Source organism: Canis lupus, chromosome 1 (assembly GCF_011100685.1).
Source record: "Canis lupus familiaris isolate Mischka breed German Shepherd chromosome 1, alternate assembly UU_Cfam_GSD_1.0, whole genome shotgun sequence".
Taxonomy (NCBI): Eukaryota; Metazoa; Chordata; class Mammalia; order Carnivora; family Canidae; genus Canis; species Canis lupus.
In genome coordinates, this window is record NC_049222.1 from 107,083,298 (window position 1) to 107,110,487 (window position 27,190).

General features: G+C 49.1%; 1 protein-coding gene across 7 annotated transcripts in view; it reads right to left on the reverse strand.

The window, feature by feature from the left end:
• MYH14 (myosin heavy chain 14) overlaps nucleotides 1-27,190 on the reverse strand; it is a 101,897-nt gene that overhangs the window by 35,424 nt on the left and 39,283 nt on the right. For 5 of the 7 annotated variants that reach the window (XM_038528106.1, XM_038528105.1, XM_038528108.1 and 2 more), the window contains 14 exons: nucleotides 22,216-22,311; nucleotides 19,914-20,032; nucleotides 18,521-18,673; nucleotides 18,230-18,403; nucleotides 17,733-17,906; nucleotides 15,652-15,766; nucleotides 13,732-13,830; nucleotides 11,995-12,182; nucleotides 8,508-8,629; nucleotides 6,812-6,881; nucleotides 6,538-6,698; nucleotides 4,731-4,839; nucleotides 1,834-1,965; nucleotides 617-823 (listed from right to left, as the gene is read on the reverse strand). In XM_038528106.1, the coding sequence (XP_038384034.1) occupies nucleotides 617-823; nucleotides 1,834-1,965; nucleotides 4,731-4,839; nucleotides 6,538-6,698; nucleotides 6,812-6,881; nucleotides 8,508-8,629; nucleotides 11,995-12,182; nucleotides 13,732-13,830; nucleotides 15,652-15,766; nucleotides 17,733-17,906; nucleotides 18,230-18,403; nucleotides 18,521-18,673; nucleotides 19,914-20,032; nucleotides 22,216-22,311 (1,919 nt within the window). The remainder of the gene's footprint in view (nucleotides 1-616; nucleotides 824-1,833; nucleotides 1,966-4,730; nucleotides 4,840-6,537; nucleotides 6,699-6,811; nucleotides 6,882-8,507; nucleotides 8,630-11,994; nucleotides 12,183-13,731; nucleotides 13,831-15,651; nucleotides 15,767-17,732; nucleotides 17,907-18,229; nucleotides 18,404-18,520; nucleotides 18,674-19,913; nucleotides 20,033-22,215; nucleotides 22,312-27,190) is intronic. The other 2 variants (XM_038528111.1, XM_038528110.1) reach the window with 1 other exon arrangement.

Below are 27,190 nucleotides of genomic sequence, written 5' to 3' on the forward strand. Positions count from 1 at the left end.
ATGTGGTTTGTATGCCCGAGGAACTGAATTTTCAAACTTATTTAATTTTTATTTAATTTTATTTATTTAAAATTTAAAGCCAGATACTCATGTAATCACTGGATAATTTTTAAATATGTTTGGAATCGCTTCGGTACCTAAACCTACCTTTTTCAAGTGAAGAAGTCATAAAACATAAATGCAGATGAAGTACTGCCAATGAAAATTGAGCATATGAATTAAGATGTACCATTAGTGCAAAACACATAGTGGATTCTGAAGAGGAGACAGATGAGGATGGCCTGCCTGGGAATGCAGCAGCCTAGAGGCAAATGGAGCCAGGAGATAGAGAGAGAAAGAGCACAAAGGATATCACCTCAGCACCTGGATCCAGCCATGCCTGAAGCTTATTCATTAGGGAATCTCCTATTATTTGAACCAAAGACGTATTCTTTTTGTCTAAGTGACTTTGAGTTGAATTTTCTGATGTGCTTGCTTCGGCAGCACATATACTAAAATTGAGTTGAATTTTATGCAAATTTGTGGCCCAATGAGACATGGTTTGGAGAAGCAATGGTTGTCAGGGTAGACGGAAGGGCATGGGGAGAGGTGGCCTGTGGGCACACAGGGGCCAGACCTGTATATGCTGCTGCAGCCTCTTCTTGTCGCTTTGCAGCTGGCGGGTGCACTCCTCCTCCTCGCCCACACGGGCCTCCAGCTCTGATACCACCAGCTCCAGCTCCTGTTTGCGGGCTGCCAGCCGCCCCCGTGTCTCTTCAGCCTCCGCACACAGCTCTGCCTCTGCTCGCAGTTGTTCTGCCAGGCGAGTGCGCTCCTCTTCCAGCTGGGGACAGGGCAGGAGGTCAGCATTCAGCAGGCAGTGCTCCCAGGGCAGTCTCAGTGGAGCACTGATTTGCTTTGCCCTTTGAGGCCTGGAGGGTCTTCTTCTAGGCCCCCATCTCAGCATGACCTCAATCCCCCTAGTCACAAAGTCAGACCCCTGGGTGCAGCCTCTCCACCACCTCCCTTCACCTCCTCACAGCCTATCAGTCCCCAGCACTGTCGACATGCCCCTGGACCCTCTGCCCTGTCCCCTCCTCTCTGGTCCCATAGCTTGACGAGCTTGGGCCTTATCCTCTCTGGGTAGACTCTCTCCCCAGCCGACTCCCTAGCCTCCTCCCCAGCCTCCCCACCTCCAGGCCCTGCCTCTCCAGTTCACCCTCCAGAATAGCCCCAGTGAGGCCTTTCTACTATCTCATATTTAACACTCCTACGCCTAGAAATTTAACCAAAGGAAAAAGCTCAGTAAAAGCAAATAGAAAAAATGCTCAAGAGGGTTTTGCTTCAGCATTACTTAAAAGACACCAGAAAAACTGGACAATAAAAAGTTCACCACCCACCTACCCCCAGCCCTGCCACAAGGCCGGCCCCTGCCCGGCCCCTATCGGAGCCCAGCCCCCTGAGCATCTTGGCTCTGCAGGAACCAGCCCCCCACTCAATGCCCTGCCTGCACCCCAGGGCCCTGTCCCCTGCACATCACACACAGCCCCCCAGCACCACAGGGTTTCAGCACTCACTGGCACCAGCACACCTGAGCTCTGCCCCCACCCTAACCCTTTCCCCCACACTCTCCCGGGTCGCTCAAGGCTCTGCCGGGAGCCCCGCCCCATCCACGGCCCCGCCCCCACACCCTGGCTCCACCCACGGCCCCGCCCACACTGGGCCCCGGCACACCTGAGCTCTGCCCTCACCCTAACTCCTCCCTCCACGGCGCTCAGGGCTCGGCCGGGAGCCCCGCCCCCACACCCTGGCCCCACCCACGGGCCGCCCCCCCCCCGCAGCCCCGCCCCTTACCTGCGCCAGGCGGCCCTGGAGCTCGCCCACCTCGCGGGCGCTCTGCTGCTGCAGCTCCTGAACTTTCTGTAGCTCCTGGGCCCGCGCCTGCAGCACCTCATCCTGCCGCGTCACCTGCAGCAGCGGCTTCACCTAGGGGGAGGTAAAGGTGAGAATGGCTGGCTTCCCTTGGCCAAGGAGCTGAGTAAGCACTCACTCTGAGCAGGCCCCATTCCTGGGTTCCAGTGGCAGCTCCGCCACCCATGAGCTGCGTGGCCTCCCGCAAGCACATTAACATTCTCATCTATCAAAAGGGGATGGGAGGGCAGCCCGGGTGGCTCGGCGCTAACCACCGCCTTCAGCCCAGGGCCTGATCCTGGAGACCCGGGATTGAGTCCCAAGTCAGGCTCCCTGCACGGAGCCTGCTTCTCTCTCTGCCTGTGTCTCCGAGCCCCTCTCTCTCTCCCTCTCTCTCTCATGAATAAATAAATAAAATCTTAAAAAAAAACAAAAACATGCTGTTTAAAAACAAAAAAAACAAAAGGGGATGGGAGCAGCCCCTGCTGCCCAGGGTTTTTCACAATGGGTGAATGAGCTGACACTAGTGAAAAGCCTAGAACAGTCAGAGGCACAAGGCCAGCGGTACTAAACGTGTTCCTTCCTTGCTAAACTAACCCTGGTTGGACAAGAGACATCAGCGTCACCATTCTGTAGCACAATGTCTCTCAAAGTTCCCGACTCGCAGATCCAGGGCGATAGATGCACTTTACACGGATTCCGGTGGGGGCGACAGGTGCCACACACACATAAGCAACTGAAACGACAGGCTCACAGAACCACCCTCCCCCTTGCTGAATGGGGTCTCCTTTGATCATTTCCATCCCCCTGCTTTCTCTTTGGTTCTTCTTGATTCTACTCAGTTCTTTATCTAGTGTATTGTATTCTCTTCTGCCCTACTGCAATGCATTTATCACAGCTATAATTATATATATATACATATATATTTTTTAAAGATTTTATTTCCTTATTAGAGCACAAGCAGATGGAGCAGCAGGCAGAGGGAGAGGGAGAAACAGACTCCCCGCTGAGCAGGGAGCCCTATGTGGGGCTCAATCCCAGGACCCATGACCTGAGCCAAAGGCAGATGCTTAACCGACTGAGCCACCCAGGCACCCCTATAATTTTATATTTTATCTGTGAGACTCATTCACTGATATCAGTCAACTCCCACCCCCAAGACCCAGGGCAGGCAAGCTTTCTCCTAAAGGGTCAGCTTGGAAATGTCTGAGGCTTTGCAGGCCACCCTGTCTCTGTTTAAACTATTCCACAGAGTTGCTGGAATGCAAAAACAGCCACAGACAATATGTTAACCGATGGGCATTTCCCAAGACAGACAGCTGGGCCAGGCCGCCCTTTGCCGATGCCTGTTCTAGGCTGTGGGCTCCATGGGGTACAACTTTTTTTTTTTTTTTTTAAGATTTTATTTATTTATTCACAGAGAGAGAGAGAGGCAGAAGGAAAAGCAGGCTCCAACAGGGAGCTCGACATGGGACTTGATCCTGGGTCTCCAGGATCACACTCCGGGCTGCAGGCAGTGCCAAACCGCTGTGCCACTGGGGCTGCCCAACGACTTGGTTTTTATTTCACCATTTCATCAGGATCCCCGAAAAAGTCATTGGCACATAGTAGGTACTCAGTTAACACTAACTGAGCGCATGTAGGTGACTGCTCACATAACATATTCAGAATTACACTGAACAGCTGTGGTATTTTTGCTTCCAAATTTCAATTTTCCTTACTCCTCTCCAATTTCTCATTGGGGGAACACACTGCCCCCATGCTCACAGGGAGCCAGATGACCTGGCCCTGCCCCTTGGCTCTGGGCAGGCATGTGACACCAGCTTGGCTCATCTGATTTGTTGTGAGGAGTCTGGGGTGGTCACATGAACCCAGCTGGCGAAGGTCAAGTCTGGCTGGGCTCTGGCTGGAGCTCTGGGATAGGAGGAGACCATGCTGGCCTAGCTGGTAGTGGGGGACAAGACTCAATCTGTTAGTGGGCCCCACGTAGAAAAGTCTACGTGATCACCATGGAGGAAAGCCGAATGCGAGGCACAGAATGTCAGGTAATTGGCATCACTGTTCGGGTCCTTGTGCAATAAAGGATTGATTAAGTAGGCCTGGGTTGTCCAAACCCTGCATGTTTCATAGAAAGGCCTGGCCCTTGGGTGGCTCCTGGAAAATAATCTGCAAGCTCTTGGAATATTCTAGTAAGAGTGACTTTGTTACCTCAGGCTTTTGAGTCACATATAATCAACTTGACCTCTGGAGGTGCTGGAGACATGAGATCAACCACATTTGGGGGTCAGCCATACCTATGAGACTGACCCCCCAAAAACAAGCTTGGACACAGACTCGGGAGAGCTTCCCTGGTAAGCAACAGCCTGTATGTGTTGTCACACATTGTTTCTGGAAGAATTAAGCCTTGTCCACCCGACTCCATGTTGGGAGGACAACTGGAAGCTTCTGCCTGCTCATTTTTTTCTGTTGCTGGCTTTAATCTCTATCTGTTCACTGTAATAAACCTTAACCATGAGTATAACAGCCTCTCCAAGTTCTGTGAGTCCTTCTAGTGAATCATTGAATCTGAGGGGGTCTTTGGGACCCCCGACTCAGCCCTGGGTCTATCCATTCCTGAAGCTGTCCTGAATCTTTTAACCATGTTGGTTTGAGTCTGATTTTTTTTTTCTTTTGTCACTTGTTACACCAAAAAATCCTGGCTAACAAAGGTTGGGCTGATTGGTCCCATTTTACAGATGCAGAAACTTGAGGCCCAAACAAAGAAAGCCAGTTGCCCAAGCAGACCTGGCCCCAAGGTTCTGTCTCCTTGCTGCTCAGGCCACTTCCCCAGGTGCCCTCACCTTGATGAAGAGCCGCCACCACTGCCAGTGTCTCAGCTTGAGGTAAGCAGCACAGTTCCTCTGCATCACCCTCAGGGCACTCTGCTGCTGCTGCCGCTTCTGGAAGGCTCTGGGTGGGGAGACGGAAAAGTGGGAGAGTGAAGGCTTGGCCCCTCTAAGCCTGTCCCCTTAGCAAGAGAGCAAAGCTCCCTTCAATTAGTCAACCATTGTTAAGTGCCTACTGTGTGCAAGCACTTTCTATTACTCGCAGATCTTGTTGCATATAATGTGTCAGTCCTCTGCCCTTGACTCTCTGCTCTGCCTCTTCCCCTCTGTCCACACAACCCTAGTTTAGGCCTCCCCTTCCCCCACCTGGACCCTCACCCCAACCTCCCAACCTCTAATCTCTTGCCTCCAGTCCATCCCCAACATACCTCCCAAGGGGTCTTTCTACACTAGAGCTCACCCATTCCTCCTCCCCTGCTCATGGCTCTCCCATGGCTGCCCAGCATCCCTGAATAAATAAGGTCCCCACTGCTCAGCCTGGTGTTTGAGTTCTTTTTTTTTTCCGTATCATTATTTTTAATGTCCCATGTTTATAATATGAGGGCCGGGGCTTTCTCCTCAACTCAAGTTTATAAATTTTCAATTGGCTTGTGAGGCCAATAGGGATACTTCTTCTTGTCTAATTTGGTTTCTGGGAAGACTTCATTCAGGTCCTCAATGGTCATCTGATCAAATGGAATTATGTTCTTCATCTTCTCCAGCTCTTTTTCATATTCTTCAATCCTGGCCTTTGAGAGGGACAAAAACTGAGCACAGGAACCAGCATCCACCTGGACAGTGTATTTATCCTCTGGCACAGGAACCTTCAGGGCATTAAACTTCTTCTCAAAGTCATCTACCAAGCCAGCCTTTGCCACATTGGCCTTGTAGTAAGCCCAGTCGATAGCAGGTGGTTTCTCAGGAAGAGTAGCCAACCTGGAGGTAAGCATCTCATTCCAGGATTTCAGGGAGTTGGCAATGGCCTTCTGGTTTTGGGGTATGATCTCGCCAAAAGCTACCCAGTCAATGGTTTTTAGAGCAAGTTTTCGCCCAGCCATCTTGAGATCCTTCACCGACCCCGGCAGCCCACAGTCCACAGCCGTGTTTGAGTTCTTTATTCTCGGATCCTTCCTCTGGACCATTTCAAAGGGGAAGAAGACTCTTCTGCAAACTTCTCGCATTCCTGAAACACTGTGAGGCTCTCATATCACTGGTTCTTTGTACCAGCTCTTGCTCCTGCCTGCAACACCTACCCCATCCTTTGTCTCTCTGGTCATCAAGTGTGACTTGGAGGTGTCCTGGTCTGCTGTGGGGTCTCCACACTACACTTGTATGACCCATCCAAGCGCATCCCACTCCAGGACTGTGACACTTTGTGCCCGCGCAGTCTCCTCCACCAGAGTGGAGTCCCTTGAGGCACTGGCCATTAGGGCGACCACCATGCCCCATTGCCCAGGGCTTGCTTTGTTTCAGCACTGAAAATCATGCATCCCGGAGAATCTCCGGTCCTGAGTGAAGCAGGATGGTCCGTCACCCTATGGCCAAGCCTACCTCTTCTCTGTCCCTAGCTCTGCTTCACACTGAATCTGGGCTATGAGGGCCCTCGGGGACTTCCTCCGGGAAGCAAGAAGCCTGGGCATCTGGTGCCTCCATGCCTTTGTTTCCCAGCCCTTCTACCATCTTGGAAGCCTTGAACCCTGGAGCCATCTGGTCAACCCTGCCCTGCCCCCCTCCTCCACCCAGCCTTGGCCAAGGGGACCCAGGAGACAGCACAGTGCCTTACCTGCGAGCTAGGTACCCCCGGGCAGCTGCCTGGAAGGACACGATGATGTCTGTGACCTTCAGGTCCCGTTCCTCTTCCAGCTGGGCCAGGACCCCTGCCCGGAAGAAGATCTTGCTCTGTCCCACACGGTAGAGGTTGGGGTCCAGTTCTAGAGCCTGGATCTGTGAGGGGTGGGAGAGGAGTAATGAAGAGGAAAAGCAATGAGAGGGAGGTCCCAGCCCTCCTCTTCCGCTGCCTAAGACCTTGGCACCCCCAGGCTCTGCCCCAAACTCACCATCTTCTCACAGGCCTGTTTCCCATCCATAAAGCCCTTGGGGATGGCATTGGGCGTCAGGATCTCGTATCTGCCGGGGGTGGGAAGGAGTGGGTGGATAGTTATGGCACACTGTCACTGAACTCCTGCCGTAGCCCGGCACTGGGCTCAGAGTGACAAATAGCAATAATGACGATGATGATGATGATATGAATAGTAAGAAGAGTGAACATTCGATCATTTATGGAGCACCATATGCTGGGCTAAGAGCCTTAATATCACCAATGACAGCACTGACCACAGGAGCTGCCACTCCTTGGACACCAGCACCTGCTGATCATGAATGTTCTGATGCCCCACCAGCACATCTCCTTGAGATGTGGAACACAGGTGTGTCATGTCTCAGAGTGGAAATGTGAGAATGACTGCAAATGACAGCTAATGTGTTTGAAGACTTATTATTTGTCAGGCCCTGAGCAAAGCACTGTGAGGCAGCATCTTCCAGATGTGTAAGCGCAAAGGAGAATAAAACAGGATACGGTTCCTAAACACATGCGTGTATGTCCTCAGAGCGCCCTTCCCTGGATTCCGACATTTCATAAAACATAATGCATATTATACATACAATATATATACACATACATGTGTATCAGATATGTAATACATGTCCTATGTTAATATGGCATATTTTATGACCGGTGATTGAGAAATGTGCATGTGTGTGTGTGTGTGTGTGTGTGTGTGTATTGGGCTTGCTCAATCAACAGAGGTGTTGTTAAAACGCAGATTCTAATTCAGTAAGTCTGCCATGGTGCCTGAAAATGTGCCTTATGAGCTGCCGAGTGATGCTCATGCTGCTGGTTCCGGGGACCACACACTTTGAGGAGCAAACTAACAGACCTGTCCTGTCCAACAGAGCACCTACTGGCCACGTGTAGCTACTGAGCCCTTGAGATGTGGCCTGGCCAACTGAGGAACTGGATTATTTATTTATTTACTTATTTTTTATTATGATTTTTTATTTATTTGAGAGACAGAGAAAGTGTGTGTGTATACAAGCAGTGGGGAGGAGCAGAGGGAGAGGGAGAAGCAGGCTCCTGGCTAAGCATGGAGCCCAATGTGATGTGGGACTCAATCCCAGGACCCTGGGATTATGACCTGAGTCAAAGGCAGACGCTTACCCGACTGAGCCACCCAGGCGCCCCAGGAACTGGATTTGTTAATATATATATATATATATTTTTTAGAGAGAAAGAAAGCACGCATTGTGTGTGTGGAGGGGGCAGAGGGAGAAGAAGACAGAAAATCTCGAGGGCTCCATATTTAGCACGCAGACCTACACCTGCTAGATCTCATGACCCTGGGATCACGACCTGAATTGAAACCTAGAGTCGTAGGCTTAATGGACTGAGGCACCCAGGGGCCCCTATTACTTGCTCCTTCAACTCTGGTATCTTCTGTTCTATCCCATTCTATATGGCCTTTGTAGAGAAATGCAGATGGCCCCACTAGAATGGCTACATCAGGCAATCTTTCTTGTGGGAGTGCACTGAGCAGGGTACTGCTCTCCCATCCCATAGAGGAGAAAGGTGAGACAGGAACTAAAGGAACGGGCCACTGACTCCACAGACCTCAGAAGTAGCAGTGGGGTTGTCTGGGTGCAGACACCGGGGGCTTCCAAGGTGGAGCCCTGCCCCGCCCCCAGCATCGCACTCACCGCTGCCGGAACTCCTGGAAGAGGATGCGGTTGGGGAAGCCCTGGCGACAGATCCGGATGCCCTCCAGGACGCCGTTGCAGCGCAGCTGGTCCAGCACCAGCCGAGGCTCCAGCTTGCCAGCCTGCGGAGAGGGGACGGACAGGCGGGGTCCGCGGCGGTCACACGGGGGCGCCATGCACCAGAGGGCAGCCGTGGGGGCTGGGGGTGGGGGATGGGGGACCAGTACCCGCGCTTCGGGCAGGTGAGCAATCACTGGCGATTTCATAGGGACAACCTGTAATTTACTGAGCACCTACTGCGTGCCAGACCGAAAACCCTGCCCTGGGGGAGCTCAGAGTCCAGAGGAGGAGGCTGACAATAAATGAGGTCAAGAAATCAATCATTAGTCAACGTGGGACAAACAATTAATTGCTAAGGAGAAAAGAGCAGGGAGGTCTGGGAGTGCTGAATTTGCACACAGGATAGCTGGGGAAAGGCCTCTCTGGGGAGCTGATGCATAAATAAAACCCATACATCATTATTTTGGAGTAGCTAACTTTTGTTGCCTTCTTTCTCTTTCTTTTCTTTCTCTTTCTTTCTTTCTTCTTTCTTTCCGCTCTCTTTCTTTCTTTCTAATTGCTTCTAAAAAATCTACATAGTACAAAAATTCAAACTGGACATTCTATTTTTTTTTTAAGATTTTATTTATTTACTCATAGAGACACAGAGAGAGAGAGGCAGAGGCACAGGCAGAGGGAGAAGCAGGCTCCATGCAGGGAGCCCAATGTGGGACTCGATCCAGGGTCCCCAGGATCAAACCCCAGGCTGCAGGCAACACTAAACCGCTGCGCCACCGGGGCTGCCCAAACTGGACATTCTTTTTTTTTTTTTTTTTTTTAAATATATTTTTTTTTATTCATTTATGATAGTCACAGAGAGAGAGAGAAAGGCAGAGACACAGGCAGAGGGAGAAGCAGGCTCCATGCACCGGGAGCCCGATGTGGGACTCGATCCGGGGTCTCCAGGATCGCGCCCTGGGCCAAAGGCAGGCGCCAAACCGCTGCGCCACCCAGGGATCCCTCAAACTGGACATTCTAAAAAACAACTCTCGCCTTGTCCAGGCCCCCAGAGTGGGCAATACAATCCCCAGTTTTTCTTTTCTTTTTTTTTTTTTTTTTAGGATTTTATTTATTTATTCATGAGAGACACAGAGAGAGAAAGAGAGAGAGGCAGAGACACAGGCAGAGGGAGAAGCAGGCTCCATGCGGGGAGCGGAACATGGGACTCAATCCCGGGTCTCCAGGATCAGGCCCTGGGCTAAAGGCAGTGCTAAACTGCTGAGCCACTCCGGCTGCCCTTTCTTTTCTTTTTTTAAAGTAAGCTCCAAAGTTTGGAGTTACTGGGGGCTGCCTTGCCATCCCGAGGGGAGTAAGAGAAAGACAGAGAGAATGAGATTCTTTCAGAGTGAAGACAACGAAGAGCCAAGCAAAGGAAAAAGATCCCTGACACACCATTTGAGCACCTGGATCCAGCGGTAACTGAACCCAACGCATGGAATTTCAATTATGTGAGTTTATGCTAATTCACATTTTTTGCTTAAGCCATCTCAGTTGACTGTCTCATAATCAAAACAGCCCCAAAGAAATAGCTGGAGAGCTGTAAGTTGGAAATAATATATAAGATGGTCTCTCATTAATGTTTTGTTTTCTTTCTTCCTCCTGTCATTCCATTTGTTGATAAAATACTGGGCAAGCTTGAGTGGGGGAGACGCCCAGGAGGGCCAGGAGATGGATTACATTAAAGGAGACTGAGAAAACACAAACATGTGTAGTATTTATTTTAAGTTATTTTCACTTTTTAAAAAATATTTTATTTATTTATTCATGAGAGATACACAGAGAGAGAGGAGGCAGAGGGAGAAGTAGGCTCCTCTCAGGGAGCGATATGGGACTTGATCCCAGGACCCTGGGATCACTCCCTGAGCCAAAGGCAGGCGCTCAGCTGCTGAGCCACCCAGGTGTCCCAAATGTGTAGTATTTTGTAGGATACAGGTTTCTCACTGTCATACACACACAAAAAGAGTTACGAATTTGCAGGAGGAGAAAGTTACGATGAACTCTGTGACGCTGAGACAGAACTTGGCGCATTGGTGTGAACTCATAGTTTTCAATATGCAAGGATACTTAGAGAAATAAATAGAGATATAAACGTGTGTATACAGGGGTACCTGGCTGGCTCAGTCGGAGGAGCACGTGACTCTTGATCTTGGGATCGTGAGTTCCAGCCCCACGTTGAGCATAGAGATGACTTAAGAAAAAAAACGTGTGTGTATACATACTTGAAGACATGTGTATGCACGTGTGCATGCATGTATATACACTTGTCAGATTTTAGACTCTAAGCACCATTCACTAAAAAGAACCAGGGCTCCTTGGAAAAATGAGTGAATCTTGTTATTTCATCAAATATAAGCCCCCATCAGTTGCAAAACATGCTGTTACTTTATATACCATAAGAAAGAAAAGTTCCAGGCAGCCCAGGTGGCTCAGTGGTTTAGCGCCACCTTCAGTCCAGGGCGTGATCCTGGGGCCCCAGGATCGAGTCCCACATCGGGCTCACTGCATGGAGCCTGCTTCTCCCTCTGACACACTCTCTCTCTCTCTCTCTCTCTCTCTCTCTCTGTCTCTCATGAATAAATAAATAAAATCTTAAAAAAAAAAAAAAAGAAAGAAAGAAAAGTTCCTATCAATTAACCTCTGACAGGCCATTGATTGTAAGCCATGCCCCCAACTTCAGAGATACTAAAGTGGGAGAAATAAATGTGTCTTAGATTTGATAAAATATGGTATCTGCAGACATCTCTTTCACTCATACAGATCCACCCACCCAGTAACCACAGTTCCTGTTTCCTGGGGACAAGATACGCCTCAGGCACCTTATTTTGCATTCTCATTTTCCACCCTTGTTGACCCTTCTCTACAGGGCCCACTCTGATTTTCCTAAAAAGGAAAGCTTCTGGTGGCCTGGGAAGCCAGGCAAGGTCTCTCCACCCCTACTTGACACCTCTAGCCCCAACAGCCTTCATTCCATCCTCTGTACCTTTCATACCATTATCCTTCAGAGCTCAATCACCACCTCCTCCAGGGAGGCTTCCCTGACTTCACAGACCAGACTAAACCTTAGGTAATACTTACCACCCCAACAAAATCACCCACTCATTGTGGGTGGTCAGTTGAATGTCTGTGTTCCCCATTTGACTATGAGACTAGGAGTTGGCTGTGCTTTTCTCTCCAAAGTATCCCCAATACCTGGCCCTTAGTAGGTGCTCAATAAAATTTAAGTCCCGTGAATGAATGAATTTTCTTAACAGAGCACTGAGCCTGGGTGGGAAAGCAACTTGCTCAAGATCACCCAGCCAGTCAGAGGCGAGCCTGTCTCCAGCCAAGTTTAGTGGCCAGGGTTTTCCCCACTGCCAGAGATGCCTCCCTCCCCAGGCTGGTCACTTACCCTCTTCTCATGGTTGGGGACGATACAGCGAACGAAGCTGGGGTTGGTGTTGCTGAGTGTGGCCATGAGACGGCTCAGTGACTCCTTGTAGAGCTGTCCTACTGTTCGGAACATGCCCCGGCGGGGGCGGCCACCCGGAGGGCCATCTCCAAGGCTGCTCACCTGCTCCAGCCCCACGATCCCCTCCACTACAGCCAGAGGAAACAGAGGTAGAGAAAGAAGAGGGTCAGGGGTCAGATGTAAGTAGACTAGGTTGGTCAAAGTTCAAGGGTCTTATCATTTATAGGACCTGGCACTTTACATATGAAACACTGATTAAGGTAGGTGTTGTCAGCCCCATTGGACTGATGTGTAAACTTAGAAAGGAGGCTCAGAAAGGTGAAAGACTGTGCCTGAGGCCACACAGCTTAGAAACTACACATCTAAGATTTGAACCCGGGGAGTGTGAGTCCTCTGGAACCCTGGCCTGTGACTGCTTGTCTTCTCAAGGACATGATCTCCACGTTCCTTATGGACAAATGCTGATGATGACAGCATATGCTTACCTAGCACTTCCTCTCTGCCGGGCACTGCTCAAAGCACTTTACATACATCTGCTCACTTACAAGCCTAGAAGAATCATTCCCACTTTACAGGCACAGATTGGGCAGCAGGGATAATGAACACAACACGGTTGCATTTTTAGGAACTTAAAACAGTATCCCAGTAAAAATGTAATAAAGCCTGCCTTTTGTGTGCAGTATTGCTTTACTATTTTTTAAAGATTTTATTTGTTCACGAGAGACACACACAAAGAGAGACAGACCGAGACATAGGCAGAGGGAGAAGCAGGCTCCCTGTGGGGAGCCCGATGCGGGACTCGATCCCAAGACCCCAGGATCATGCCCTGAGTCAAAGGCAGACACTCAACCACTGAGCCCCTATGTGCAGTATTTAAAAGACAGAGACTGCATCCACTAAGAACCATTTTTCCAGCAAGGTCTGATATTGTCATTTGATGATGTCATTCCAGCAAGTGAGAAATACCCACTCCTTCACCTCAATTCTGTTTTAAACCTGCCAGCTTTCTCAGGAACGTGGAGCAGGGGTAGACTCTTATGTCCTGGGATCCTCAATAGCAAGGGTCATCGGAGCCAACAGATAATCCTCATTTAGGGCAGGGCCTGGTATTCAGTAAGGACTCGCACTTGGCCTCTTCCTTCCCACATTCAATGCTCCCTCTTACCACCATGCTCCCAGCTATTATCAAAATGATAATTAAGTTCTTACAGCACAGATAAGAGCAGAGGCTCTGGGACCTGGTGTCCTGGGTTCAAATCCCAGCTCTGTCCCTAACTAGCTGTGTGACCTCAGGCAGCCCTGTAACCTCTCTGTGCTTAAATCTCCTTGTCTGTATAATGGGGGTAGTAGCACTAACACCTGACTCACTGGGTTGTTCAAAGGATTCCAAGTGTTAGTAATCATAAATGGGCTTTTGCACAGTGTGCGGCACATAGTAAGTGCTCAGTAAACGCCAGCTGGTATTGCCACAGTTGCTTGTCCTTTCACATGCAGTTTAGTTAGAAGGCGTGTGCTGCTACCAAGAGTCTGGAAACTGCTGAGGGAGGCGACAGGGAAGGAGAAGCGGGGCAACAGTCCTCCATATGGAGGAGAGGGGACAGGTGTTCGGTATCTGGTCCAACAGGCCCACCCTCCTTATCCGGCAAATCTCACCCGTCGGTGCACAGCAACACCCACCCCCTGTTGGAGAAATGGCAGAGCCGTGCCTCCCTGAAGATCCTGGGGGTGATGGTGGGAGGGAGCCAAGGAAAGAGAACTGCTGGAAGCCCCCGTGTTCTGGGGGGTGAGGACAGATGAGGGGAGAGGCAGAGATGGGGGTGGGAGATGCAAAGGGAGCAGAAGGAGAAGGGGGGAGGCATGAAGGGAGAGATGGTGGCAGAAAAAAAAAAAAGAGGAGAGCGTTATTAGTCAATAGCACAAGGCAGAGCAGGAGGGAAAACTTCATTTTTGGCCATGAACTTCTAAAGCCAGGGAGACTATCCCGTTCACCTTTGTGTCTACCTACAAAAGGCGTAAAAGTTGATGGAAAAGATAAGTGTTCTTTGTGAAAATTTAATGCCGGGGTGGGTGGGGATCTCTCTCCCTAGAGATTGAATCTGTTTTACTAGGTATCCCTTTTTGCCCTGGCTGCCAGGAAGCTCCAGGATTAACACAATACTCCTACCTAGTTTGTTGCATTTGCCTCTTGAGAAGAAGCTTGTCTCATCTGCCTTTCCCCTTGGATTACCTAGATGCTGGGCACCCAACTCTGGGCTTGGGACTGTCATAGAGATTAATACGTAAAAGACACCCCCATTCCTGTCCTACCCTCAAGGACTTGCAGCTCCTTGAATCTGGGCTGCTGTAACTTGCTTTGTTCAGGAGAATCATGCAGGACATAACACTGTGCCAGGTTCGAGTCCAGGACTTGAGAGGCCTCCCAGCTTCCACTTGTCTCTTGGAACCCCTAGGCAGCCAGGCACATATGAGATGGGGCATGTGAAGGATCCCAGTAAGGGTAGGGGGCATGATGTGTCCATGAAGGGGACACAGATTTTGAAGAACTATGTGTGTGTTGCTGGGGGTGGATTTTTGGGCTGAGGAGATGATTCTCATAGCAGAATCTAGTTCTGTTACTGAACGTCAAACACTGCTTGTCAATCCCTCAGGTGTAAATCATGTAAGACACAAACTCAAATCTGTCTAAAACCAGCTCACTAGTATCAAGGCACTTCACACCCTTCTGTTCTGTGAGTTCATTTGGGAACCACGCATCTTGCTTATTTTGTTCTCCTGTCTAATTGCATGGGACACACTTACAACTACACTTTTCACTTCAAAAAAAGGCTAAGGCAAACTGACAGAGTCTGGAAGTCTTGAATCGGGACAAACCAAGATGCTAGTTCTACTGGTTGTTAAAACAGTTTCTCCTCTAAGGATGGGGATTAACAGACAAGGCTTGGAAAGCTACAAGGTGTCACTCCAGAGACATTTGGCTTTTCTGCCTATGCCTCCCAGAAATACCATTCCAAAAAGACTGATGGCCATGGGGCAGGAAAGCTCTCCCAGATTACATCTCCTCCGTCTGTTGTTCTTTTCTTCTTCCCTGGGTCCCTGATGAGAACTTTATGAGAACAAAGAAAGCAAAGCTGCAACACTGACTAATCTGTAAAAACACCAGACTGCTGAGTTCTCTTGTGATTAATTCTTTTTCATTCAAATCTCTTGATTTCTTCTTTCTTAGGGACCATATGACATCTACAATGAATAACTTTTTCTCTTTCTTTATAATATTCATGTAGTTATTTCTTTTTCCAGTCTGATTGCAGAGGCTAGTATTGCCAAAACCCTGTTTCCCAGCAGTGGTGATCATGGGAACCCTCTCGTTTCTGATTAAGAAGTATGTTTTATCATGAGTATGGTGCTGGCTTAAGATAGTAACCAACCAATCACTGATTAGAAACACTATCAGGAGACCATCTGGCCTGCCTACATCAGTTCTGCATCTGAGCAGACAACTTATATTCAGAACTTAGCCTCTAGAACAAAGGTGTTCACACTGTGGGCTGGGAAAGGGGATGCACAGAGCTCCAGGGACAGGGGGAAGCTGGACCTCACCATCTTTCCAGATCTCTGCCGTCAGCTTGTCTGTGCTCATGTGAAGCAGGGCTGCCACGTTGTCATTCAGAGGGTCCATGTTTTTCATCAGCCACTCATTGGCCTTGTAGTCGACCTGGGTGAAGTTGGGCAGAGGAAGGTGGTGAGCCTGCAGCTTCACCAGGTCTCCCAATTTCCCAAGGAACCTCCCAGAAGCTCCCAGCCAGCCAGCTCCAGGGCTCACCACAGATGAGAGCATCGATGCCACTTTGCATCTATACCCAGAACTGCACCTCTACCAGCATGGTCCCCTCCCCTCCCCCCTTTTTTTCTTTTTAAGATTTTATATATTTGAGGGATGCCTGGGTGGCCCAGCAGTTGACCATTTGCCTTTGGCTCAGGTCATGATCTCGTGGTTCTGGGATTGAGTCCAGCATCAGGCTCCCCACAGGGAGCCTGCTTCTCTCTCTGCCCATGTCTCTGTCTCTCTTCCTGTGTCTCTCATGAATAAATAAATAAATAAATATATTTTTAAAGATTTTATTTATTTGAGAGCAAGAGTGAGTGAGCAAGAGAGAGACAAAGAACACAGAGGGGGAGAGACAAGCAGACTCCCCGCTGAGCAGAGAGCCCAAAATGGGGCTCGATCCCAGGACCCTGAGATGAAGGCAGATGCTCCACCAACTAAGCCACCCAGGCACCTGGCCCCTCTCCCTTTAGTTTCCTTCTCTGTCCACTGCCCACCTCCAGGACCTCGTCCACCACTTCTTCCTTATCCATTCTATTCCAGCCACACTGGCCTCCTCACTGTTCCTCAAATATGCAAGCTCATTTCTACCTCACAGTTTTACCCCTGCCATTCCTGCTGCCTGATTCCCTCATGGTGGATTTTTCACATGGCTGGCTCCTTCCGAGTATTCAGGGCTTTGCTCTGAGTCTCCCAGAGTCACAGTCTTGATGGGCACAATCCCCCACACACGTGCCCCCCTCACCGGACAATGGCTCCCTGAGGCCAGGGCTCGAGTCTGACTCACAGCACCGGGCTGGGCCCACGGTGAGTGTTAGATGATGTGTGGAAGAGGAAGGGAGCGCTAGACACAGAGCACACGGGTTTCCTGCCTCCCAGCCTCTGTATGCTGTTCCTTCTGCCAGGACAGCCCTTCGCATCCTTCACCCATCCTTCACTGGATGTTACTCATCACTTAGGCCAGGCATCAGCAAACGATGGCCCACGAGCCAAATCCTGCCTGCCACTATTTTGTAAATAAAGTTTTGTTGGAATACAGCCTTCATTTACATATCCACTTTTTAAAAAAGATTTTATTTATTTATGAGAGCGAGCACTCATGGGGGGAGGGGCAGAGGGAGAAGTAGAAGCAGACTCTCCTCTGAGCAGGGAGCCCAACATGGGACTCAATCCCAGGACCCTGAGATCACGACCTGTGCCGAAGGCAGACACTTAGCTGACTGAGCCACCCAGGCGCCCTAATGTATCCATTTATGTATTCCCTGGGGTGTCTCTCATGCTACAATGGCAGAAGTGAGAAGCTGCGGCAGACACTGGCCCATAAAGCTGAAACTGTTTACAGAAAATGTGTGCAACCCTTGATTTAAGTTCCAGGTCAAGCATTACTCTCCTCTGTGAAATCTCCCCTGGCCTTGCTCCTCCGGGCTTTGATGCTGCCCTTAGCTGCCCTTCCAGCCTTATATCCCAATGGCCTGTGTTTGTCCCTCTCTCAGATCAAGAACTTTGTGAGGACGAAAACCACGTTCAGCACAGGGCCCCAGCTGTGCTCAGCCCTGTGCTGAGCACACAAAAGGCATATCTTTGCTGAATGAGTGAATGTAATGCACATAATTCTTCTCCCAGTGAACTCCTATCCACCCCTCCAAGCCTACTGTAAATATCCCTTCTGTAAGGAAGCTTCTGCTGACTTCATTAGACAGAGTCCTCAGTCCTCCTTGGGCTTTCCCGGCCCCTGCCAGTGTCTTGTCCCAGCGGACATCAGGTGGCTCCTGTGTCCCCTCTCCACTCTCCCCTCAACTGTAGCCAAAGGGTCTCCACCCCTGCCTTCATGTCCCACAGCCAGCCAGCCCCCTACCTTGCCCGCATAGTGCAGGACGCTGAAGTCAGCCTGGTCCCGCAGGTTCCTCGGCCGCTGAAACTTGGGATGGCTTCCTTGCTCCTGGGCCACCTTCTCTACAAAGGACTTGTCCGTGGCCTTTGGGAACCAGCACTCCTCGTCCAGCAGGGCCAGGAGCCCAGGGGGGTTAGCCTAACCATCGACAAGAGGGGAAGAGCACATCAGATCCCCACATACTGGACACTTAGGTTGCTGCTCACTTGTAGCTCTTGTAAGAGACACACAGACATAACAACCAAACATGAGAACAGTAGTCACATTTATGGCCGTTGATTAGAGCTTTGGTTCAAGCCAACCCCTGTGGCAGGCACATTCCTCGGGCCTAACCATGTAGCAGCCATGCATCTGTGAAGCAGACGCTGTCATGAACTGATTTGGAGGCCAGAGGCCCAGCTGGGCAGGAGCCTGACCGAGGTCTCAAGGCCGGTGGAGGCGGGAGGGACCCTCAGGCTCACCGGCCGCTCAATGAGGTCAATGCAGGGCTGTAGGTCGAGGCCAAAGTCGAGGAAGGTCCAGGGGATGCCCTCGCGCTGGTACTCCTCCTGCTCCAGGATGAACATGGTGTGGTTGAAGAGCTGCTGCAGCTTCTCGTTGGTGTAGTTGATGCAGAGCTGCTCGAAGGAGTTGAGCTGCAGGGGATGAGGGAACAGGTGAGAGAAGGGACAGAGATGGAGTGGGGTGGGGGATAGAGACCAGAGGGAAGGAGACAGGGCCCTCCCAGCCCCAGCCTGGCACCAAGTACAGACCTGGAAGATCTCAAAGCCAGCGATGTCCAGGATCCCCAGGAAAGAGGCGCCCTGGCGGGGACTGCGGTCCAGGGCCCGGTTGAGGCGCAGGACCAGCCAGCGGAAGAGGCGCTCATAGGTGGCCTTGGCCAGGGCCTCCAGTGCAAAGTCAGCCTGTGGCACGGGGCACATGGTGAGGACACGTAGTGAGGGCCCGGCCCTGTCCCCACATCCCCAGCCTGACCTACCCCCACCCCCACCCCTGCAAGGAGACACCGGTGTGTGTGGGGGGGAGGCATCACAGTTCATCAAGAATGATGACATTAATGATGACGCCAACCAGTACAGAGCCCTACCATGTGCCAGGCAGCGTGTGAATCGCTTGGGGGCACATTAGTTCATTAATCATCCCCCATCCCTTGGACCAATTTCGACAGCCTAACAGTTAAGAAAGTGAACTGTGGAGCCTGACAACATGAATTTGTATCCTGGCTCTGCCCCTTGGAAGCTCTGTGGCCTCAGGCATGTGAACAAACATGTTCCTTCATTTGTAAAAGGGATCCTAACAACAGTACCTCCACTGTGAGTGGAACCTGGCTCTCATATCCCCCCACTGTGTCTTCTTTATCCTAGTACTTTGTTGGATTGCCCAGCCTGGGGCCAGGCAGAGGCCTCTGCCCGAAAGCTGGCTTCGGAAAATCTCTAGCATGGGTTCACTTCTCCCCACTCCCACCATCATCATCACATGCCTGACTACGACAGCAGCCTCCTTATGTCTCCCTACCCACCACCCCGCCCAGCCCTGTACCCCCTGGATCCAGTTCTCCATGCAATAGACAAGGGAATCTTTATAAAAGGCAAACTGAATCAAGTTGCTCCCTGGCTTAAACCCTCACTGGTCTCCTGCTGCACTCTGAATAAAACTCACCTCCTTACTGTAGCCCCTAAGGCCCTGCGTGATCTGTCCTTTCTGACTTCTCTGCATCCTTTTGCATCCTCCCCTCTACTCTCTAGCCTCACTGACCTCTTTGATATTCTCCATTTGCCAAACCTGTTCTGGCCCCAGGGCCCTCACTCATACTCTTCCCTCTGCTTTGAACCATCTATGTCTAACTCAAATATCACCTCCTCATAGAGGACTTTCCTGACCACACGAACCCTCTTCTTCCTAGAAGGCCTCACTGTTTATGTATCTTCTTTTATGATCTGTTTCCTGTTTTGGCCTGAGCTCCATGAAGGTATGGTCTCTGTTTCCATTATGACTTTTATTCCTAGCATCAGAACCAGACCTGGTAATGGAGCGAACAATCAGCAACGGTTTGTTGAGTGAGAGAAAAACCAGCATACGCTGCTTACAGGCTCAGATCCTGGCGCCTGGCTCTCCCTGCACCCTGCCTGCCCCCGTCCCACCTACCTGTTCCTTGGTCTGTGCTTTCTGCACGTAGTCTCGGCCAACTTTGATGCGGGGGGTGAGCAGGGCTCGGGAGAAGTCCGTCACCCCTACTCCCAGGAGGCGGCAGAGCTTCTGTGCAGCTGAGGGTTAAGAGTCTGATCAGCTCCGGGAAGCAGCAGGGGGCACTGAGCACAGGGGAGGGGGCAGCCCCCACTGCTGGTGGAACAGACGAGGGGCCCCACCTCTCCCACCAGACGCATTACAGGTTCTATAAGTGTGTACGTCCTCTGGCTTCTCTCTCTGGGATTCCAAGATGGGATAAATAATCCCAGAGGTGATCATACACTGGACCAGGACGATGTTCATCACAGCCTTGTGTATGATGGAGGAAAATGAAAAAACCTGAATGCCCAGCAACTAGGGATTGGTTATAGAGTCAGGGATCCTCCATTTGCATAAGTGTTCCACAGTCACTGAAAGTTATTAACACTCATTAAATGGTACATTTAGGATGTATGCATTTCACGACTGGTATGTTTCACTTCAAATCAAAGAAAGAACTGTAAGCAAATAATAGACACCAGTAAATGATATGCATACACAAGCCAAAGCATGTACATGTGAACGACTCGTGTATACGCTTTGAAATGCATGGAAATGTGCAACTTTGAAATGCACGAGACAAGAGGGTGGACAAAGAGTGCATGGAAAGATATGCAATAAAGCAAAGATAAAAAAAAAAAGCAAAGATAGTAAAATGTCAGGGGCAGAATCTAGGTGATGGCTGGTTGGATGTTTACAATAAAATTCTTTCAACTTTTCTGTGTGTTTACGAATTTCCTAATAAAATATTGGGGGAAAAGCTATTAGAGTAAGAGACCAAACCCCAAATAAATATGTTAAAACGACTTGTTCTTCCTTATTTTTTTGGTAGGGGGAAAAATGCATTTTAAAAAATGGTGATTATGAAACGTTTTTCTGCTTGTCACTTTCGTAATGGGAAGACGGAAACTATAAATGCTCAGCTCCAGCAGAAAATTGAAAGGAAGAGAAAACATTTAGAAGAAGAAACACCAAAATAAATAAACAGAGATTATTTCTGAGAGGTGAGGTGATGAGCATTTACATTTCTCCTCTTTTTTTTTTTCCTTTGGGTGCAATTGCAGTTTTCAATTCTTCTATGGTGACTCTGCCTTATATGGAAAGTATTTGAGAACTATAAGTGGCCTTGAAAAACAGCAGGAATGTGCAGTGGGGCACTATGCTGCCAGTCACAGGATGGTTTTCTGTAGGATTCGAAAGCCTCTGTTGTGTCCTCTGGCAGCTGGTGAAGCCCATGGACTGCGTCTCCAATTACTGTTTGCAAATGCAAAGAATGAAACATACAGGACTTCCCAGGATATTAATTCTGCTGACATAGGGTTCTACCCACAGACCCTAGAGGAAGAAACCCCAGTAGCGCTGGAGTTAATAACTTTGAAAAGTTACCCTCAGTGCACTAAGGGAAAAAAGCAAATTTTAAAACAGTCTACAAGGTCTGATGCCAACTTCATGGATTGGATGAATAAATGAGTGTGCACAGCACACCTGCTGGGAGTGTGAACAGAGCTCCCCAAGCGCCACAGATGATACTCTGATCAACAGCATGGTGAGAGGGGCCCCTTTTCTCATATTTTCTGTGGTTATATAGCTTTTGAAAATGAGCCCAAAGGGTTTTATAATCAGGACAAAAGCCCTTGCTGTCTTGAGGGGGAAAGGGTGTGAAAGCGTGATCCCACGTCTGTGACAATTATTTCCACATTGATATGGACAGAGAATAAAGCCCAGAGAGAACTACCCTCAAAATGTTACAGTAATTACCTCTCAGGAGTATAACTGTGGGTCATTTTCTTGCTTTTATACTTCTTTGTATTGCCAGATATTTCCCCCATTCAGTTTGCATTATTTTATGATAATAAAGCAGAGCTATTTCCAGTTTGAGAATAAAAGGAGTAGCAACTATAATTCTGCTTTCAAAAAAAAAAAAAAAGTATATATATGCAGAATAGAGAGGCCAAGGGGAGATAAGCCCAATGCTAATGGTGATTTTCTCAGAGGGGCCAAGATGACCAGGGATCTCTAGCATGCTGGTATTGTTCAAACCTGTGGCAGAGATGACACCTTTTAGAATCAGGAAAAGAGTGGGAAGTGACACTTTGGTAAAGGATTAGCACAGCTTGGAGGCATGCCCAGCTGGGGAGTAGGGAGTGCTGAGGGGGATGCTCTGTCCAGGGGAACGGGGAACACAGGGTCAGGCAGGTGGGCTGTGGGCCAGATGGAATACCTGTGTTGTCAGGCATGGAGGCTTGATCCTTATTCCGTTCTCTCTTCAGGACGATGTTGCCAAACTGGAGAACGGCAGAGACCATCCGCAGCATGGCTAAGGGGCAGAGAGAGCAATGGCATGGGGCTCCGGACCCTGATGCGTGGTCCTAAATAGCCCTTTAGAAATCTAGCTTAAAAACCCTACATCAGGGGTACCTGGGTGGCTCAGTCGGTTAAGCGACCAACTCTTGGTTTTGGCTCAGGTCATGATCTCAGGGTCATAGGATCAAGCCCTGCACTGGGTTCCACCCTCAGTGTGGAGTCCACTTGAGAGTCTCCTCTTTCTCTGCCCCTCCCCCCACTTGCATGTGTTCTCTCTCTCTCTCAAATAAATAAAACCTCTAAGAAAACCCCCCAACTCTATGTCAAATTACACCACTGCACCTCCGCTTAAAATCCATCTGTGACACTGGGCAGGTCTTAAAACATAAAAATAGATGGATAAATTCTGTATTTTGTATTCAAGGTTTGTTTTTAGCACAATTTGGTGTCTGCTTGTGTCCGTTTTATAAAGCAATGCACATAAGGTTTAAAGGGACGTGTGGAGATGAATGAAGAAGGTCTTTGGCAATATGAAAAGATTCCTTTTTTTAAGATTTTATTTTTAAGTAATCTCTAGGCACACTACAACCTTCTTGCACTTAGGGATGCTAGCCAGCACTAAGCACAGTGCTTTGAGGGGGCGGGGTTTAGACAGTGAAGCCATCAACAAGAAAAGCACAAAAATATGAAAAATGTGGCACTCAGTGGCAGGCAAAAAGGATACCGGGTTACGGACTGAGCTGAGACAGGAAGCAGAGCACCACTTTGGTGAACCTTAGCTTCATGTGCGCTGGACAATTCAAATTTTCCACACCCCATGTGAATGACATGATGATCACAAAAGCACCAGGAGTACTGGTTTGGGTGTTTCCGGATAAACCTAGCGAGTAGCTAAGTCGCAAATGCAGAAACCGCAAAAGAGGATGGATTCTAAGTGCTTGTCAGCACAGAGCTTTCAGAGAGCTGATGGAGAATGGACAGAGCTGCCCTTAGAGACATCTCAGGAACTCCTGGGGTTGGCTGGCATAAACATGGAAGCCATGGGGCAATTTGTGCGGCGTTTCTGGGTATCACAGGGTCTAAGTGGGGACCCAGATGAAGACGCCCCTCCACACCACAAAGAACTGCCCACACCCCATCTGACTCCTAAACATCCCACTGGACATCTGTGTCCGTGAAATAATGGTCTGTAATTATCTGAGTTGAATCCCAACTGTTTCATGTATAAACACAAGTGCTTTGTGTTTGGTTTTCATACAGAGTGGATTTTGCGGCGGGGGCGCTTAGGTGGCTCAGTTGGTTAAGCCTCCAACTCTTGGTTTCAGCTCAGGTCATGATCTCAGGGTCATGAGGCTGAGCCCTGCATAGGGCTCACACTCAGCACAGAGTCTGCTTGGGATTCTCTCCCTCCCCCTGCTCAATCTCTCTCTCTCTCTCAAATAAATAAATAAATAAATAAATAAATAAATAAATAAATAAATAAAATCTTTAGAAAAATACACAGGAGGGTAGCTACTGTAAAATCTGAGGAAAGACTGTGGTTGGTTTTGTTTGGAATTTTATCAAGATTTGGGCATCATCTCAGAACTCTGTCATCTCCGACAGCAAAGTGGCACATGGCATTGGAGTGGACCATATAACATGCCTTCCTTGGTGGGGTCTGTATCTGCTGTTTTCATGGTGACCCTACAGATGAGAGCAAATGCCCAGCTACCCCATCAACCACAAATTCCAGAACAATTCTCACAACTTACAGGTTCAAATGGACACTGATTTTATTTTTGCTCAACTCCATTCCAGGTCCTGTTCCAAACACTTACAAATGAAGTCATTAAACCTTCGTAACAACTCGGGGGGCAGATCCTACAATAACATTTTATAGGTGGGGAATGGAATAAAACCCCCTCACAGATGGGGAAATCAAGGCACATTCGGGAAACCTACTTGCCCAAGACCATTCAGCTCAGCAGCAGCAGAGCCAAGATGCAAACCTAGACAGTCTGACCCCAGGGTCTATATCCTTAATGCTTCTCTTTTCTTCCCTCTTCTGGCAGAAAATTCTAATGTAAACACATATGTATAACACACATACAGAAAAGTGCACAACTCATGCCCATTAGGCTTGATGAGTTTTTATGAAGGGGATGCACCCAGGAAGCCAGCTTCCTGGAAGCCCCTCTTGGCCACTCCCTGAACGTGGGCAAATTTCACAGCCACAGGGTGGAGTGAATGAAGCCAGACATGAAAGCACATGTGCTGTATGAGTCTGTACCAAATTCAAGGAAAAGTGAAACAACTCTATGCTCTTAGATGCCAGATTAATGATCACATTCAAGAAAGGCGGTTCAGGTGATGGGAAGGGGCACAAGGGGGTTTCCAGGTACTGGTTAGACGGGCATTCACTTGCAGAAAGCCCCTGGAAATAGATGTTTAGGCTCTGGGAACATTTTTTGGTGTCTATGCTTCTACACTGCTTACTTAGGAAAAAGGGGTGGAGGAGGGGGAGGGACGAGGACCTATCCTCCTGCCAAAAATGTGTAACCTGAATCTAACCGCAAGGAAACACACCCAGAGTTGAGACAAAACAACTGGTCTGTAATCTACAAAAGTGTCAAGGTCACGAATGATAAAGAAAGAATAGTTCCAGACAGACGGAGAAGAAAATGTGCTGGGTATGCGTGTGATCCTGGCCTGGGGAAATGTGCGAGCACATGTGTGCGTCACTTACAAAATCTTTTTTGCTGTAAAGGACATTGTTAGGAAAACTGGAATACAGTCTGTAAAAAGACATTTTTGTGCTATAAAGGTCATTACTGGGAGAATATGGTTGGTGAAATAAATAACAGTACTAAAAAAGCCAGTGCTCAGCTCCTGATAATGGTACCATCCTGTGCTTTTGCAAAGAGAACGCTCTTTAAGAATATGCACTGACAGAGGGGCCTTGGGTGGCTCAATTGGTTGAGCCTCCAGCTCTTGATTTCGGCTCAGGTCTTGATCTCACAGCTGTGAGTTCAAGCCCTGTGTTGGGCTCCATGCTGGGCATGGAACCTACCTAAAAAAACAAATACACAGGGGTATCTGGGTGGCTCAGTGATTAAGCGTCTGCCTTTGGCTCAGGGCGTGATCCTGGGGTCCTGGGATCAAGTCCTACATCAGGCTCCCTACAGGGAGCCTGCTTCTCCCTCTGCCTATGTCTCTGCCTCTCTCTCTGTGTCTCTCATAAATAAATAAATAAAATCTTTTTAAAAAGATGCACTGACAGATTCAACAGGGTGGTAGCTGAACAGTGCCTCCCCCCTCCAGCCTCCTGCAGAGAAGTCCACATCCAAATTTCTGGAACCTGCAAATGTTACCTGGCAGGGCAAAATGGACTTCATGAATGTGATTAAATTAAGAATTCTGAGATGGGAGATTAATTCTGGATCACCCAGGTGGGCTCTAATGGCAGGGTCCTTATAAGAGCGAGGCCAAGGGAGAAGGCCACGTGAGCAGGGGTTAGAGTGATGTGCTTCGAAGCCAGAAAACGGATTCTCCCTTGGAGCCTCTAGAAGGAACCAACTCTGCCCCTAAGACTGATTTTGTCAATTGCTGTCTTGAGAATATAGAGAGCTCTCTATATGCCCATCAAGTAGAATACATAGAAGAGCGTGTTGTTTGATGTTCAAGGTCAGGGGCGCAGAGGTGGCCAACCCAGAGCGTCTCCTTTGTGACAAAGAGTGCCCAAATGGCGGGCCTTGAATTCCTGGGAAGGCCAGCCATGCAAGGAGGAGCAGGCTGCAGAGAGCTGCTACCTCGTTGCTACTAGAAGAGCTGCATGTGGATCCCAGCTTTGCCCAGGAGGCTGCCCCTGGACTTCCTACATGGAAGTCCCCCCAGTACACCTGTGCCTCTGTCCCCGCCTCCGGCTTCTTCCTTCCGCCTCACCAGACCGTCACCTGCCCTTGGTGTAAAGCCTGCTGGGGTGTGGCTGCACGCTCATCCACACCCTTTGTTCTCAAACTGCTCAGAACAAATAATTAGGAAGACAGACAAGGAGAAACAAATGTGGCAAGACTTTAGCACCTGGGGAATCTTCAAGAAGAGAGTAGCGATGGTTTGTACCTTTTTTGCAACTTTCCTGTAAGTCTGAAATTATTCCAAATACAAAGGGTTTTTGAACAAACCCTGAAAACAGAAGAAGGGTCACTGGCCTGATGGCTTCAAGAGGCCTTGCTCTGAAGGACACACAGGAAACCGCAGACAGAGGTGGCTTCTTGAGAGCCCAGGACACCTTAGTGATTATATTCTTTCTGAGTTCCATACATCTTTTAAAAAATATTTTATTTATTTATTCATGAGAGACACTCATGCCTACTCAGAGAGAAAGGCAGAGACACAGGCAGAGGGAGAAGCTGGCTTCCCTTCGGGAGTCTGATGCAGGATTCCATCCCAGGACTCCAGGACCCTGACCTGAGCCAAAGGCAGGTGCTTGACTGACTGAGCCGCCCAGGTGTCCCCTCCTATCTGTTGAAGTGTCAGATATAAACCAAAAAAAAAAAAGGCTGTTAAGAAAGGACTTAGCATGGGGTGCCTGGGTGGCTCAGTCAGTTAAGCGTCTGCCTTCAGCTCAGGTCAGGATCCCAGGGTCCTGGCATTGAGCCCCACTTTGGCTCTCTGCTCAGTGGGGAGTCTTGATTCTCCCCCTCCCTGTGCCCCCACCCCTGTTCGTGTTCATGCTCTTGTTCTTATGCTGTCTCTCATATGAATAAAAATTTTTTTTTAAAAGAAAGGACTTGATGTCTAGAATTAGTATGATTGCAGTACAGTGATTGTGCACACGCCACACGCTGCCACACTGTGCACTTTCCAATGGTGAATTTTTCAGTATGTAGATTCTATCTCAAAGGAAAAAA